The sequence below is a fragment of the Cinclus cinclus genome, chromosome 3, assembly GCF_963662255.1.
Source record: "Cinclus cinclus chromosome 3, bCinCin1.1, whole genome shotgun sequence".
In the NCBI taxonomy this organism is placed as follows: domain Eukaryota; kingdom Metazoa; phylum Chordata; class Aves; order Passeriformes; family Cinclidae; genus Cinclus; species Cinclus cinclus.
The window spans coordinates 44,501,979-44,518,164 of NC_085048.1; the positions used below are offsets into that span (position 1 = coordinate 44,501,979).

Here is a 16,186-nt window from a genome sequence, read left to right on the forward strand (position 1 = left end):
TGTCCCTACCTCTGCTTATCTGTGCCCTGTGCCCAGGCACTAAACCAACCAAGGAAAATAACACTGTTCTTGGGCCAAAACTGTAGCAGGGGTGATGCTAAGGGTCTAAATCTGTGGGACCGTGTGAGACAAAATTCAGGCCCATTGCCAGCTTCTGTTTGGCAAGTGAATATGTTTTAGGTGCAGGATGAGGAAGGAGCACAAGCACTGTCCCTTCATTGGGATCTTACTTTCACATTTGTGATTTAAACCTTGGTGTTGTGTGCAGCTTCTTTGGAAATTACTAGTTCAATTCTTTGCCTCTGGGATATAGCTTGTAGAAATGTAGTTTTCCCTGGAATACCATGGAAGGGTGAGAGTTTGCAGTTTTAACAAGAGGCTCATGGCAAAAGCAAGCAGGTAGATGTCTGATCATGCAGAATTTCTTAGTAAATGCAGCTTTCAGTTAGTTATACATTCTTTCACCAGGGGAAAATACTGAACAGGTCTTGCTGAGACTGAGTTGATTTTCCCTGGAGCAGCCCTCACTGTGCTGTCCTTTGCATTGGTAGCTAGAAGGGTGTTGTTGATAGCACACCAGCATTTTGGCTACTGCTGAGCAGCACTCCACAATATCACAGCTGTCTCTCCATTGTAAGCCTGTCACCAGTAGGTTTGGGTTGGGCAAGGTCTTTTGAGAGGACATAACCAGAACAGCTGGACAAGACTGACCAAAGGGATTCCATAATGTTTGATGTCTGCTCAGCACTGAAAGAGCAGGGGTATTTATTATTATGAGGTTTGTCCTCCAGAGCAATTGCAATGCATACTCAAGCCCTGCAATCCTTGGAAATGACTGGACATTGCCTATTGGTGGGAAGTTGAGCATACATCTTTAGTTTTTCTTTGCTTCTGCAAGAGGCCTTTGCTTTTGCTTTATTCAGCTGTTTTTGTCCTGCCCCTTGGGTTTTTTTCCACCTTGTTTAAACCCTCAGTCCTGCTGAGGAGGGGAGTGAAAAGAGTGGTGTGATTGACCACCCTACATCTGTCCCAGGTCAGCCCACCACACCACACTACTCCAATACTGGCTCACTTTTCTTTTGGAAGTCTTCACACTCTGTGTACATTCAAGAAAGCAGTGTTCTTCATTGAGGCTACTATGATGTCTTTTATATGAGAAGGATAAAATTGATCCAGTTGCCAAGTTATTTTTCTTCTGTAAATCATCAGAGCCTCTCAGTTAATTTCTTGATGAGCCTCTTATTAGATGATCAGATTTCTGCCAATTGACTTTGTTTCCGAGACAACCACTCTCTTGACAAGCCAGTTCCCTTCAATAGTAGGTGACTTATTTTTTTAGAATAGGTTGATTATATTTTAACTACATTGTTCTTAATAAGATACTTCTATTTATGTTTCAATCCTAAATGTAAAATGTAAAGATAATGAACCAAAAGTCTGTGTAACTAAAATGAAGTTGGCAGAGTGGTAAAGATGCATAAAGGGATTTTATAATCTCTCACAGAATTCTTAAATTGTACATATTCCCTAAAGATAAGCCTGCCAACCAGCCATTCCCATTTATATAGGTATTCAGTGTATTCATTTTCTGAAAATATTGGAAGTTTGGGTGACTTACAAGGCTGTTTCTCAAAAGATGGGGGCCAAATAGATGGTTATACTGCTGGTATTCACAGAAAAATTTGCTTTCCTACTAACTTAAATCTCTAAACTGGTTGATACTAGTGTTTAAAAAACAAATAATAAATTCCAACCCAACTTCTTTTTGTGCGCAATTGATACGGGCTTAGTCTGCAAGTTACATATGTGTTTCTATCTGGTAAATTAACTCATCCTTTGGTTCAGTGGCTTTTTTATATTAATATGCTTTTTCTTCCAACAAAACTCATAGGATTGTCTTTTTTGAGTTTCTTGGATTCATCCTGGATTTGCATTTTCAGGGAAGAGGCACAGACAGTTACAAAATCCTTTCTTTGAGGAAAGCAAATTGAAAAATCCATGTTCATATAGGCATGTAGTATCATCATACCTATATGCAATTCCAAAGGCATTGATTTCTGAATGCAGCTGTGTTTAGTATACGGTGACTGAAGTTGTTCTCTTGCTTATCCAGCATCCTTTCAAGTTGTAGTCTTGATTTCAGGGATGGCTGAAACTTATAGAAACATTTCTGAAAATTTAAAAGTTTCTAGGACAAGGAATTCACAGAAATTGAATCAAATTTTTATTTCTATCAATACATTGAACTGTCTGTAATGTGTGCTCTAAATCTCTTCTTTCTTAGAGATGTCAGACAATTTTAGAGATGCAAGCACTTTTTTCCTTTATAAAGTATTGCTTCCCCAGAGGAGTAGAAATCGCTATATGTGAGCTGAAATAATTTCAAGGTAGTTTGTGTAAGCATTTAGATTTTGGAGCACTTAAATCCTCATGCTGTAAAAATAAAGCATTATTCACTGTTAGCCATTATGAAGCAACTGTTCCTCTATAATGTGATTGCTTGGGAAATTTTTGACTTATCACAGTGAGCTATCTAGTCTCTTCTGTGGGGAACTGATCTTGCAACAGCTTTGTCTTTTATTCTGTCTCCATCTGTTGATAGGGTGACTTACATCTTCTGTCTGGACTGACAGACAGGATTTAGGCACCAATCCAGCAAACTACTTAAATAATAGTTTGTTTAGCTTTAAGCCTTAGAGTAACTAAATTACCTGGTTAAAAGAAATTGAAATAACATTGCTAACACACTACTTTCATCTTTAGAAGGGAGTTCAGGAGATTAGGCTGTGTTGGTACATGAACTTTAAATGGAATAAGAAGTGTTAAATTAAACATATACTGAGAATAGAAAACAGATTAAGACTTTCCTCTTCAGTACAGGAGGAAATTTGATAGCAGGGAGTCCATATCTTGTATATTTCTTTTAGCTCAGGGCTGCTTGAGTGTGTAGCTAGGCAAACAGAATAAATAAATAAATTTATTATAGATGTATGTAGTACTTTCCTCTGTCCAAAGAAAGACTGACCATAAAATCAGCAGGAATTATGGCATTTCTTTGTAAAACAATAGAAATAGCAACATAAATGTTTCTTCTACTAACAGAGCTAGTGACTACTACACAGTTAGCAGTAGTTCACTGGCAGACCCAGAAATTGTAATATATGCTTTAAAGGTTACTCAGGTATTTATTTCTTTGAAAGGTCTTCTCATTAAATGTTTCAAGAGTGTTAATCCTGTCAGAAAAAAGATACTGTTCTTGTGGATGGATGAACTTAGAGTTTTAAACTCGTTGAGTTTCATATTAATTTAATGAAGCTGGTGGTAAAATAAAAATTGTCTCTTTCTGAATTTAGTTTGGTTCATCTTTCAGTTTATTGAGCAAGCAGAAATACTTCAGGTTTTGTGTTCCATAATGGTGACCTCTTGTGGTGTGAATATGTCAGTATTTCTGAAGGAGCTTTCTGTAATACGGGAGGAAGTTGTATTTGCATGTAACTTTCAATGAGCAGCTAACTTGCTTAGTAAAATAACGTGTTCTTTTCCAATTAGTTGTTAATATGGGCAGCTCAGTGCATGTAAAAGAACCAGCATTTTGATCACAGTCTTCTGATAATGCTTTCTCATGTCCCTACTGTATCTTTTAGTGACCAGATGAAAGAGCCTGGCAAAAGGTCATCACAGGCAAGGGCTTCAGGCTGGAAGAGAAGAGGAACAGGTACAAGGAATTTCAATCTCCATCCAAAAAATGTGAAGTGCAGTCAAATAAAAGTAATCTATTTCTTGTGATTTGTCAATATTGTTCTTTATTATTTACTGAACAGTATTTTTTGTTTTCTAGACATACTGGATTTTCTTACTCTTGTTAGTAAAGAGAAACAATATTCAAGAGATCTTCACTCTAAAAAATCTGTTGGTATTTCCTATCTTGCTTTTCCCATATCCAGGCTTAAGAATTTGCCAATCCATTAATACCTTATTTGCCCATCACTTTTTTTAATCTGTCATAATTGCACAGAAACTAATAAAATTATGCCAGCCTGTATTATCTGAAGAAACAGATTTTGGATTGCTGTGTAGGGATGCATTTTGCTAATTTTACATAACAGATTTTAATGTTTCCTCATAGCTGGTACATTTAATACATCACAAGAGCATATTTGAGAGTCTGGTATGGAATCCTGACGTTTCTACTGTGCTATTATTATGCTTTATTATTATTTTTCTAGAACTGAGAAACTCTGTTATTCCAGATCATTCTGGCAAAGGGTGTACTGTGCTCTGCTCTCATTTCCTTATGAGGAGTAGAGAGCATTTACCATTCATGTGAGTTAGTATACTTATAAGCCTTTTAATTTGTTTGTGCTATTTTATTGCTGTTACTGAAAATATAAAGTCTGTTTTTAGGATTGTTTCTTTCTATATCTACTTTTTTTAACATTATGTAGCTTTCTTAGTTTGTGTATGCCTCATCTTTAATCCCACAGTAAAGAGTGGGATACCAGTAGGAATTCTCCATCATTTCTTCTCTACAATGGGATTCTGGGTGGAGTGTTAATTTACAAATTATTTATGTTTTCTGATATAAACTGTGTTTATGCTTTGATGTTTTAGAAAGGAGGTAGACTGTTCTAATATTGATCTATTCGTGGCCACTAAGTATTAAGTGAAAAGGCTAAACATTGTATAAGTCAGGCAGTACTCAGCTTTTGAAAGCTCAGTGTTGCTAAGGCTCTTGTATTTACATGCTAAAAACAGCAACCAATAAATGTAAACTGATTAGTGATTTTTTTTTTTTTTGACCAGAATGCAAGGCAGCGGTTAAGACCTATGAAAAACTGAGACAACCAACTTGACCTTGCTGCATTCTTTTGCTTATTTTCTGTTGAATTGTGGTTTGCTCTTTAGAAAGTTCTGGACAGCTTTTGCAATATTTTAAATATAGCTAGTACCCTAACTTTTCATCAGCAGCTTAAAAAATCTCTCAGGACTGAGATGCATATAATTTAGTAATGTTGATTTTCTTTGTATTGTCTGGTTATCCTGTCTGTCTTTTCTTTACTGTGTATATTGTCCTGTTATTCTTATTGCTTGGATTTATACTGTTTAGTAAAAGCTGATTATCTTCTTTTTTACTTAAGAGATACTTTTTTTTAAAAAGTATGCCATTATGACTTTCAGTTTGCTGTATTCTTCTGATGAATATGAGACAAGTGAAGCAGAGCAGTACGAAAAAATCTATTCTTTCATTCTGAACTGAAAATTAAATGGCTTTGGTAACTTTTTTTTTTAAGTGAGAAGTTTGGCTTTATCTACAAATGCATGCCTGAAGTTTTCTATTTCTTGCCTAATGAAGTTAAGTATATGTGTAGTTAAAAAGTTACTCCTGTCTGTCAGTTTAAGAGAGGTAGCTACAGATAGAAAATAGAAGAAGTAATTGAGTCAATATGTGGGTTTTGTGGCAGGAAGGTAGAGTGCACACTGTTCTAGTATTCTCATTTCAGCTGTACTTTTACATTGTCCAGAGCAGAATTTTCACTTCATTGCAAAGACTGCATAGTGTTTTATTAATTCGGCTGCTCATCAATTTAAATTGTCAACTTGTTTGATCTAGAAAATAAAAATGGTATGCAAAATAATAATATTCACTAATAATATGTACTTATATATGACAAGTATAGTGTGTTACTTATGAAATGGCAGCATTTTGTATGATCTTTTGAAATAGGTGTATTTGATAGATTAATTGTGTGTAAGATGTAGGTAGACAGTTTAGACCAAAAAAAAAAGTCTGGATTATTTTCTAAAGAGGAAGCTTTTAAAATAGGAAGTTTTTAACTGTTTTACTGTTCTAAGTAATGCCAGTAGACAGTCACTATTTTAAGGTCTGAGATACTGTTCTTGTGATGCAAACAACCTGTTGTTGGTGTTCTCAGGTAGTATAGTATTTTTGTGTTTGTTCACGTTTGTGTTAAGAATTTACACTGTCCTTTAAAGACAAGAGCTAGTAATGAACAACAGGAGACATTTTCAGCCAAATCCATGACTTAAAGAAATGTGTATAATCCAGTCTTAATGGCTTTTTAAATGTTATTTAGTAGAGCTGTGTGATTTCTATTTCTCTAATTAAAAATAAACTCAAAGTAAAAATAACACAACAAACCAGACCCTGCCTTTATAACAACTTTGCTTGCCTGTAATATAAAGAACTTAACCCAGTCTTGAACTCCAAACACATGCCTACATGCACATTGTAAGCAACTGTTAGATCTTCTATATCTTGAGTTTTACAGAAACTCTGGCTCTCTGTAGTGACCCAATGATCAAGGCCAGAATTTTGTCACTTCACAAAATACTAGGTGGGAGTATAATGAATGTTCAGCAAGTCAGAATAATTCCCGGTGATATTGCGTCCATGTGAAAATGAATCCTGGATTCAATTTTTTAATAAACCGTGTTTTTACCAACTTCCTTGTCCAATCACAAAACAGATCCATGCTCCCAGTCTTGTTTCTGGGAAAGTTCTAGCTCTGCCAATTTTTGACTTGATGTCTGTGATATATTTTTTTTTATTTTCTTTTTGAACCCAAGTATAAAAAAAGCTTAAATACTTTTTTAAAAACTCTCTTTGTGAAGTGGACAAGGTTTCTGATAGTGAAGAGTAGTTTTTTCTCAGTCACAGGTACATTTGGCTGAGGGCAGCCAAGAACAGTGGGAAGGCAACCTGGTTGCCTTCAAGATTTCTGACATGTTTATTGGAGGATATCTTTCATATATCTATAGTTTACTATTCATTTCACAGGTTGCCATGTAAAGACTTCTGAATTCAATGAAGAATAGGAAAGAAACATGCATTTTATAAAAGTTTAGTCATCATTTAGAAGTTCGCTAAACTAATTGCATGAAGTAGTTAGAATTGCTAACAGGATGTAATAATTAGGGCTTTCTCTACCTGACCAGTCAGTTAATCAAATTTAGTGTAATGTCATGCATGTGTACTAGATAAAATTCTACAATCCTGGAGGATTGTCTGTAGTATGCATTTTTTAAAACAAATAATAATCTGTCACGTGAGCACAGAGCTGAAAAATAGTAGGACACTTTGATGTTTAAGTAGTCATTATCTTCCAATTCAGTGATCAAATGAAACATTAATGTCAGCAAACAAAACCTTCACAGTACAGCTTTACATATCAAACCACTTATCCATCTAGTTTTGTTTGAAATGTTTGTTTTTAAGAACATATAAATAAAAAGAAAAGCTTGAATTAATAGAATAACCCAGAATTTAGCAAAATGTGACATTTTTAGATTTTTTTTCTGACTAATGAACAAAGTATTTGGAGCTATTTCTTATTGTAGAAAGTGCAAACTTCACTGAATGTGTGCTTTTGTTTTGAATGTATTTTGAAGGCTTAAAGGATGAAACAGGAATAAATGAATGGGAAGAAGATTTCTTTTGGCATACAAAGATTGTACCAATTCTGCGTGAACTGGAAAAAAGTGGGTAACACTGCTCTGAAAAGTGTATTTTCTGTACTGTTTCTTGCAGAAAGCGTGGGACTCATTTGTGTTTACTAAAAAATACTAGCAGTAATTGGGGTATTTGGCCTTCTATGCTTTCATATGTTCAGTGACTTCACAGTGTAAAACTGGCCTGGGCAGTCTAGGTGGCCCTGCTTGAGCACAGGGATTGTACCAGAAGTAATTTCAGAGGTAATTTCCAGCCTTACTCATTCTGTGATCCTGTCAAGAACTGCAAAACTGGTTTAGAGAAGATCTTATTTTGTCTGATTAAATTACTTTATTTTAGACAACATAGCTGGGCCAGCTTAGCAGGCAGTGTTGAGCTTAGAATTTAAAGAATAAAGTACTACACAGATTCACTGCTTTAACCATAGACTTTATTGAAGGTCCCAATTAATTATAAAAAAACTAAGGAAATCTTAATGAAAATTTCTATTTGTGATTAAAGTGTTAGATGTGCCAGAAAAGTGTATAATAACTCAGAATACTGAAGCAAAATGAAGTAAAATTAAGTATAGCTTGAAAGATTAAGGTCTGGAATAATTTTTTCATTGGAAAAGTTGTTCAGTTGTCTTCTGTAGACATTGTATGTATTTGAATGGCGTGAATACAAAACATAGATTTGTTTTTACAAGTAGTTCTGTGTAACAGGATCTTCAGCAGTGTTTGTGGTAGCATGGTACAGATTAGAACTTTTTTTGCATAGTTTTGCAGATGTTGATGAGTATGAAACACCTGTACAGTGCTAAGTAATTCCCAATATATGTAATTATTTAAAGAAGACAGGATTCTCATTCTCATTCACATCTCGTCACTGGACTATAGAAAACAGTGATCAGGAAATTTTGATAACAGCTATGTAACCTCACATTTTCCTTGCTTAATGCTAAGATTGTCAGATATCAGCCACTGAGTTATGGTTTTGCATGGTGAGATGGTTTTTATTCATAAGCAAAATGAAATTTAGAGGTAAAAGTTTAATAATATCTTTCCCTTGTCATGAATGTAGCTAAGGAAAATCAGTTTTCATGCCCCTTTTCCTCAGTCTTTACTTGATTTGGTTAGAGTACTGGGTTTTTTTTAGCTTTTTTAAAAACCTGATTATGGCTTAGTTTTTCTAATAATAGATGGAATTATCTAATGATACTTTCTTGCCAGTTGATTGAATGTAGTACTACAAAAACCTTAAAACCTGAGTTTTGCTACTTTTTGAATATTAACATAAATTGTAACTGAATTGCATCATTGCCACCTGCAACTCTGTGATAGATTGTTTTCTTTGGACTATTTGCTGCACAATTCTTATAAAAATAAATATTAGAATTCCATAGTTGAAATGGTTTGAGTGGGTCTGTTGGTAATTTAATGTTTTTTTAACTTCATGTACAGTCATTTGCTTTGTAACTTTTAGCTTATTCCTTGCACATGAAGTTAGGTTGTGTTTAGTTTTTCATCTATTAATAGAGAAGCCTTTTTCTTCACCTTCCTCATGCAAAAATATTTGCAGAAACCTTTCCATTCAAAAACAAACATGAAGTTAACCTGGAACTTATTTCTTGCCTAAATTCTTCTGAATATGATGTACTCGAGTTGTCTGTAATTTGACCAAAACACCCCAAAGTCTCTTTTACTATAGGAACAAATAATTTATTTTGTTGCATTCCAATACTCAGGAGGTTAAGCTTTAAAATGCCCCATGGGATGAGTGATGAATAATTTTTGTAGTTGTTAATTTTGATGAAATGGAGTGTAAGACCTTTCAGTTTTGGTTCCTTGCAACTCCTGTTTCACACCTTATTGGAGCAGAGCATTTAGAATCATGCTAAATTTTGTTAAATTTTTTGTCATGATGAGAGTAGAAATGGAATAGTCGTTGCTGCTCCTTGAGTGCAATGATTGCAAATTGAGAGCTTCCAGGCATTTCTCAGTCGGAGAGATTGGCCCTTGAATCTGCCTACAGGTTTGGGGCCTCAGACATGTTTTTTTTTGGTGATTTTCTGTCCATACGTATTTTATCACAAGTGCTTTGCCTCCTTGAATATGACTCTGTTTCAGCTGTGAAGTGCACCCTGAGTAAATGCAGAGTTTATACTGTCAGTTCAGGTGGATTTACGTGGGGCTTTGCAAGTGTCACCTTGTGGACAAAAGCAAATATATAAAAAAAAAATTAAAATCTTAACTGTTCAATTTTAAAAATAAACAAGACTTTTCCTTTTCTCTGTAAAGTGAACACATGCATGATTCCAATGTGTTGAGATGCAGGTTTTTGTAATAATTTACTGGTTTATTTTTGTGTATCTTAAACAGTCTCAGGGACTTGGGTGAGGAAGTAGATAATTTTTTGTCAATAGGACAGCATTCCATTCAAATATATCTTGCATCTATACATTGAAGAGATCTAGCAAGTTTTTACATTCACTTTTTTTAATCCCACCAAGGTTTGATGTATAAAGTTACGTGTATGGGGAGAAAAATGCTCTTTAACTGTCGCTCTTTTATATCTAATGTTTGGTGGAGTGCTATAAAGAAAGTTTTCAGAGACACAGTTTACTTGTAGACATTTGGTCAATCTGATTATTAAGCATCAAAGGTGAGTTTCATTTTAGCTGTAGGTATTATTTTGGCTCAATGTTTTCTTGGCTTGAGTCTCCTTTTTTTTGGAAAACGCAGAATAAAATTATTTCTGGGGATCACACTATCATGGTGTCTTATTTTTATTGTTGTGCAACCTGTTTTTTATTTTGTTCTTCGGTGTGTTGAGATGCTCTGGATAAAGTGGCACTGATAATTATTTTTTATTTATCTCTCCCTTCCTACATCCTTCAAGGAGAAGGCAATATAGAACAGCTTTGTCTAGCTTGTACCAAACTCTATCAAGCACTGGATGAAGGAAATATGCTTGGAAAAAGATTTCAAAGAAGAAACATCCTTCTGAAGACATTATATAAACTTGTAGATATTGATTCAGATCCACTGTCCCTGAAGCTGGCAAAGATTATTCTGGCTGTAAGTGTTTTGAAATGCGCTTTGGTAGAATGTGAAGCTCAAAATCATGAATTACAACTTGGATTTAATTTTTCATTTCGTAGTTGTAGACTCTGTCTAAACAAACCCTTTCCTAAGTACAGTTTACTATCACAGAGATACTACTCTCCCATCCATCTGGATCAGCACTTGTAGCTTCTGGGGAAGGAGGGGCACAAAGTAGGATGTATGGTGGCAGGAATATTGTATAGGCATGGAAAAGACACAGTGTCCTAAACTGGGATACACATGCAGGGATTTGAAAAACCCAATGATTATAAAGTGTACACATGGAAATGAAGTTTAGTTTTTGAAGAATATCTTGATCTTGTTCTGAAAATACAAAAATGGAGGTGTGTTTTTTTTTTTTATGAGCAAATGTAAATGATCTTTTGCTTTAGTATTTCTGGTTAAAACTCTCAGTGAAATTTTGTGCTTTTTGAACTTCTTTGTTCATGTTCTACAAAGCATGTATGGACGGTCACTGGTGAAAGGATGCCCACTAACATTGTGTTGTAGGCACCTGAATAATTTGTGTGTTTGAGGGAGTCATGTGTTCTCTATAAAGTAGTGTAAGTTAATTTATTCAGAAGATACAGTTATTTACTCAGATACCACAGAGATGTTAAGTGGTGCTTATCAAAAAGAATAGCCTTTACAGATATTTTTCTGTGTAATCTTTTAAAAAGCATGAACCTAGAAGATATTGCCCTTGAAATGCAGAGGAAAAGAAGAGAGAGAGATGTCATTGTATTTTTACCACATTGACTTCCCTTTCACAATCTCTCATCCTAAGATTGTGTTTTCTGATAGCTGTGAGTAAATTTCATTCTGACCTGTACTATTGGTACTGGAGGTCTTTGTGGTGGGGCCACAGCTGACAAATCACTGATTTCCATACAGAATTTCTTTGTAAGGGAATTGGAGAAAAAATCCTGCAAGTTATTGATATACTCCCTGTTCATACTGATACATTAAAAGTTAAAATCTGTTATTTTAAAGCCAGCAGAGTTTGTTAAATAGAGTTTAAAATACTTGAGTTTCAGGTATTTCGGTTTCCTTTAATCCTGCATGCATCTTCAGTTTGTTTTAATGTATTGTTAGGATTTCAGCTGTAATTTAATAGTTCTGTGAGAATACAAGTTTGCCGTGGTGTCTGAACTTGTAGAACGTTATGGTGTATTTTTGCATGCAAATTTTAGTTGTGATTTTGTCTTTTAATGTCTTTGCAGATGAAAGTAGATGGAAAAAATCTTCTTGGTGTTTGCAAGCTGGCATTTAAAATTTGTAGGAACAAAAAAAATGATGTCATCATTCAAAATGATACATTATTGGGTATGTATTCTTTCTTGTCTGTAAGTTAGATGTTGAAATTCAACAGTTAAAGTTGTTCATCTTCAGGATATGTGTTGTCTGTGACCTGTTTCCCCAGCACTACTCCAGCATCCAGAAATGTTCTATTCTGTTAGGGACACTGCATGATGCATCCCTACCTAATCCCTTTTTAGTCTCTGTTTATGCATCTCTTGTTCATTAATTTGCTTTTTTTGATTTTCTGATTTGGTCTGCCTCTACCATGTCATCGAACAAGTTCTAGAAAAATTCTGTGTGCTGTTTTAAATCTATATATTTTTGTCCCTCTGCTTGTAGTTTTGCAGGATTTGTAAGAGTTTGTCCAGTCAGCTTACCTCTCACCTTCAGGATTTTCTTAAAATGCAGTCTTATCTCTGTCTTCTCCTTTTCAGGACTGAGCCTCTGACTGAGCCAGACTGATCTCAGCCTTTAAGCTCATTGAACAGATAGTGTGTCATTCAGTTGTTTTTTAAGTCCTCCTCTGTACCTTCTCAAACTCCAATGGATCCTTCTTGAGATTTATGGAACAAAACTGTCTATAGATTTCAGGCTGTGTCTGCACCAAATTTTATAGAAGTGAAATAATGCTGTCTGTGGCGTTTGCCATCATCAGGGAGGATCTTGAGAACAGTCATTGGCTTTTTTATATTTTTTTATAACTGCTGCTGCACATTGAGCCAATGGTTTTGGAGAATTGTCAGCAATGGCTCTAAGATGTCTTTTGTGCTTGTAACAGTGTTTTGTGTCATGCACAGCCCCCCACCCCTTGCAAATATGAGAAATACAAAGAAAATGAAAGTGGGCAAATGATACTCAGTATTAATTGATAGTAATTCCTTTCATTAAAACTTTTTTATTTTTTATTCCTTTTATTAAAACAGTATGTTTTATTGATGTAGGCTTGATCTTACAAGCAGTTAATTGCATGTGTATTGGTTGAGGCACAAGTGTATATTTGCTTAAATAGTTGAGAGTATTCATGGTCTTAAAGTTTAGCGCAGTTGTCAGAAATAAAGACAGGCCACAGGAAACAGAACAGCTGGGTTGAGTATGGATACTGAAAAGTACAGTTTTGTAGAGATAACCATCACACAGCATTTGAACAATTCACGTTTTGCTCTCGTTTCCATCCTCATTCACTTTTATTTCACTTGCTCTTCTTTCCTGGTATTTTAAAAACTAGTCAAGGAAAGAGCATTGGTAGGTGTTGCTTTATTTGTTTATTCACCCTTTGTGTTTTGGACTCAACTTATTCTGGAAGAAGACGTGACCCTGGCCTATCATCACAGCTGCCTAGATCCCTGTTGCAGTCACTGGATTATAGATTCAATTTCATTTTCCTCTTCTGTCCCTGTGAATAATTTATATGCAGTTCAGGAGCTCCAGTAGAAGAAGTAAGTTAATTCTTCATCCCAGAATAGACAACTACTGTTCAAGACCCTGTTTGATGTTGTGTGGAGCAGGAACCTGAAACTGAGTTCGCACATTGGCACAACCCAAGTGATTTAATTGGTGAGGGTGGGAGTTTGGACAAGAGCCTAAAGTGTGTGTACTTCATTCATATACGTATATACTTGACAAGACTTTCAGCTTCAGTTGAGACAGAAATATTTTTTAAAATCTCTTCAGTTTAATGGTATAGGAAATTGTTTTTTTTCAACTGGAACTGAATGGAACATAGGAAGCAGAATAAATATATCTTTGAATCAGTTACTAGAAAAATTCAAAAGTATAAAGTTGGTTAGGATTACTCATTTGTTTAAGATACCCCCACTAAATTCAGAATGTCTCAATTTGACTGCAAAAAGTACACTGGGCTTGTGTTAACTTATGTAACTCGTGTGAATTTTAATGTTGCAGATGTCTGATGGTGGTTGCACAAAATAAATTTTTTATGTCAGTTTTACCGACATAAAAAGCAAATCTAAAAAGGCTATGAACAGATTTCAAACGTGAGAATTGAATTAAGCCCCTGTGCTTTTTAGTGTTCCCTTTGAGATGCTTTAAGACATTTGATTTTTAAGGAAGTAGTGGGAAGTAGCACACAAAATTCCAGGCACACACAATCACTTTTGCAAATCTCGACTGAGTATTTCAATGATTTCTGCTATGTGTTTACAGCTTACACTGGTTCTTGAAGTCTAGGAGAACAAAAGTTGGGGCCATTCTCTTATTTATCAGTAATTGTTTCTTGGTTGCAGTCCAAATATCCAATTTTTCTAGCCCACTTATTAGAAATGTAAGAGTTCAATCTGAGGGTGTTTTCTAATTATTAATCTCTTTAATATGTGGACTGTGTCAAATATAAATTTTAATATTAGCCTTTCTGAATAATTTCTTTCCTTTTAGATTATTTGTTGCAGGTTCTGTGGAATGAAGATCTACAAACAAACAATGAAGCTTTTGTCTATTGCATGGCAGCTATAAAATTAATGTCTGAAAATGATGCACTCCTTTATAAAATGGTCAGCAAAGGAGCTGTTGAAATGTTTCTGGAATTAATGAAGCAGATTAATAACATAAAAGAGCATGACATGTATTTCTCCAAGTTGAGCCACTTATTAGTCCAGGTTAGCATTTACTTTTATTTCAAAAAGTAGGTACTTCAAGGACAAATTAAAATTTTAATTAGAGGAGATAAGCTAACCTTGTGTGCTACTGAAAGAGTTGTACCTGTATTTCAATAGATTTATTTTTAAGAAGTTTAATGAAGTTGTTCAGGACCTAATTTAATTACCACAGATATTTGTGTGTAGTCAGTTTTAAAGGCTTTAGAAATTCTGAAGTTAATAGAAATATTTTTAGGTACCTAATAAAACAGTTTCTCATTACTACTTTATTGTCTTGACAGTGTTCTGGATACTGTAGTAAACAGATAAAAATGTGTTCTCTAAATTCTTGAAACTGAAATAATAAATACAAACTGTTTCTGCAATACTCTAGGAGATTACAAAAAGCTTTTTATGACAATAATGGCTTTTTATTACAAGAGTAATGCATTTTAAAATTGTGTAGGGAAATACAGCTGTGGTTCTTTGACAAAGTGTTTTTGAAGACCTGTAATGTAAGGAAAAAGTAGTTTCAAAAGTGAACACATTTTGAATCTTTTAAGGCAGCAGGCTCAAAACTGTTTCCATATACAAAGCACCTTGATAAGTGGCGGCTCTGAGAACTAATCCTTGGCCCTAAAACTGTTTAAACCCATGTATTTTAGACACACTGGGGGATGGGTATTATGTTTACCAAGAATTTGCCAGGTAGATTCCTGGCATTTGTTTGGAAGTCACTGATGTAGTGATTAATGAATGTTTTAATTATAAACTTCCAGGTACTTCATAAGAAAATATATTGGACAATTTTTTGAGGTAGCATTTGCACTAGGTTTGCTACTTATGCCGGATTTCTATAATTCTCTACTAATTTATAAGCACAGGATTTTATACTTCTTGAAATTATATGAGAAAACAGCTTGTAATGCCACATTGCTATTAATGATTTTTGTCTGATTTTTTTAGTCTTAGTAATAAAACTAACGAATCAGTTTATTTCCAGGATTTTGACTAGCTGTCTGAACTTCCCCAACTTTGCAGAAATGTTTTTCTTCCATTATTTGCCTGTGGATAAATTTAGGTTTTTTATAACCAAGGGTTTAGTTTGCAAATGTGTGGAAGGAAAATGTTGTATTTTATGCTTTCTTTAAAAAAATCTCTCGTATCTCTGCTCTTTTCAGTACAAATGGAAGTGTAGCAAAACTGCTTTGTACTGTTTGGATAGATGGGCTGTTTCTAAGAAGTTCTTGAGTGTTTTGTGGAGAAGTCAACACTGACCGCTGTCTCTTACTGAGGTTGATCTTTCATTTGTGTTCTCTTCTGTAGTAGTACAGATACTTCGGTTTTCTTCCTCTTGTGAGAAAAGTAGTGATCCCTACTTCTGTGGAATTCCTGTGTGACTTTCTCATATTGGTTCCTTCAACAAATCCATGTGTACTACCTCCTTCATGTGAGTTAATTGATCGTTCATCATAGGCAGATGGACAAGTAGTTCTAGTTCAAGTGTTTTAGGGATGATTGAAGAAAGTTTCTTGTGTGATTGATGTATTCAGAATAACATTTTTGGAGCATATGGCATCTTGTAGCAACAGATCAAATAGCCAGTGACAAGACAGAAGTAGTATCTTCAGTTATAGAAAGAAAATTATACTGGAGGAGAAAACAACTTTAAATAGTCACAGTGGTGTCTGAAGAAAGGTCTCCTATCTCCTAAGTATCCCATTTAATTGGGACCA

The 16,186-nt window shown here is 34.7% G+C and overlaps 1 protein-coding gene across 1 annotated transcript in view; it reads left to right on the plus strand.

Moving 5' to 3' along the window:
• Window positions 1-16,186, plus strand: part of ARMC2 (armadillo repeat containing 2) — a 59,061-nt gene that overhangs the window by 13,353 nt on the left and 29,522 nt on the right. Inside the window, exons 6-10 of the mRNA XM_062488723.1 lie at window positions 3,645-3,715; window positions 7,411-7,500; window positions 10,355-10,530; window positions 11,781-11,883; window positions 14,251-14,471. Of these exons, the coding sequence (XP_062344707.1) occupies window positions 3,645-3,715; window positions 7,411-7,500; window positions 10,355-10,530; window positions 11,781-11,883; window positions 14,251-14,471 (661 nt within the window). The remainder of the gene's footprint in view (window positions 1-3,644; window positions 3,716-7,410; window positions 7,501-10,354; window positions 10,531-11,780; window positions 11,884-14,250; window positions 14,472-16,186) is intronic.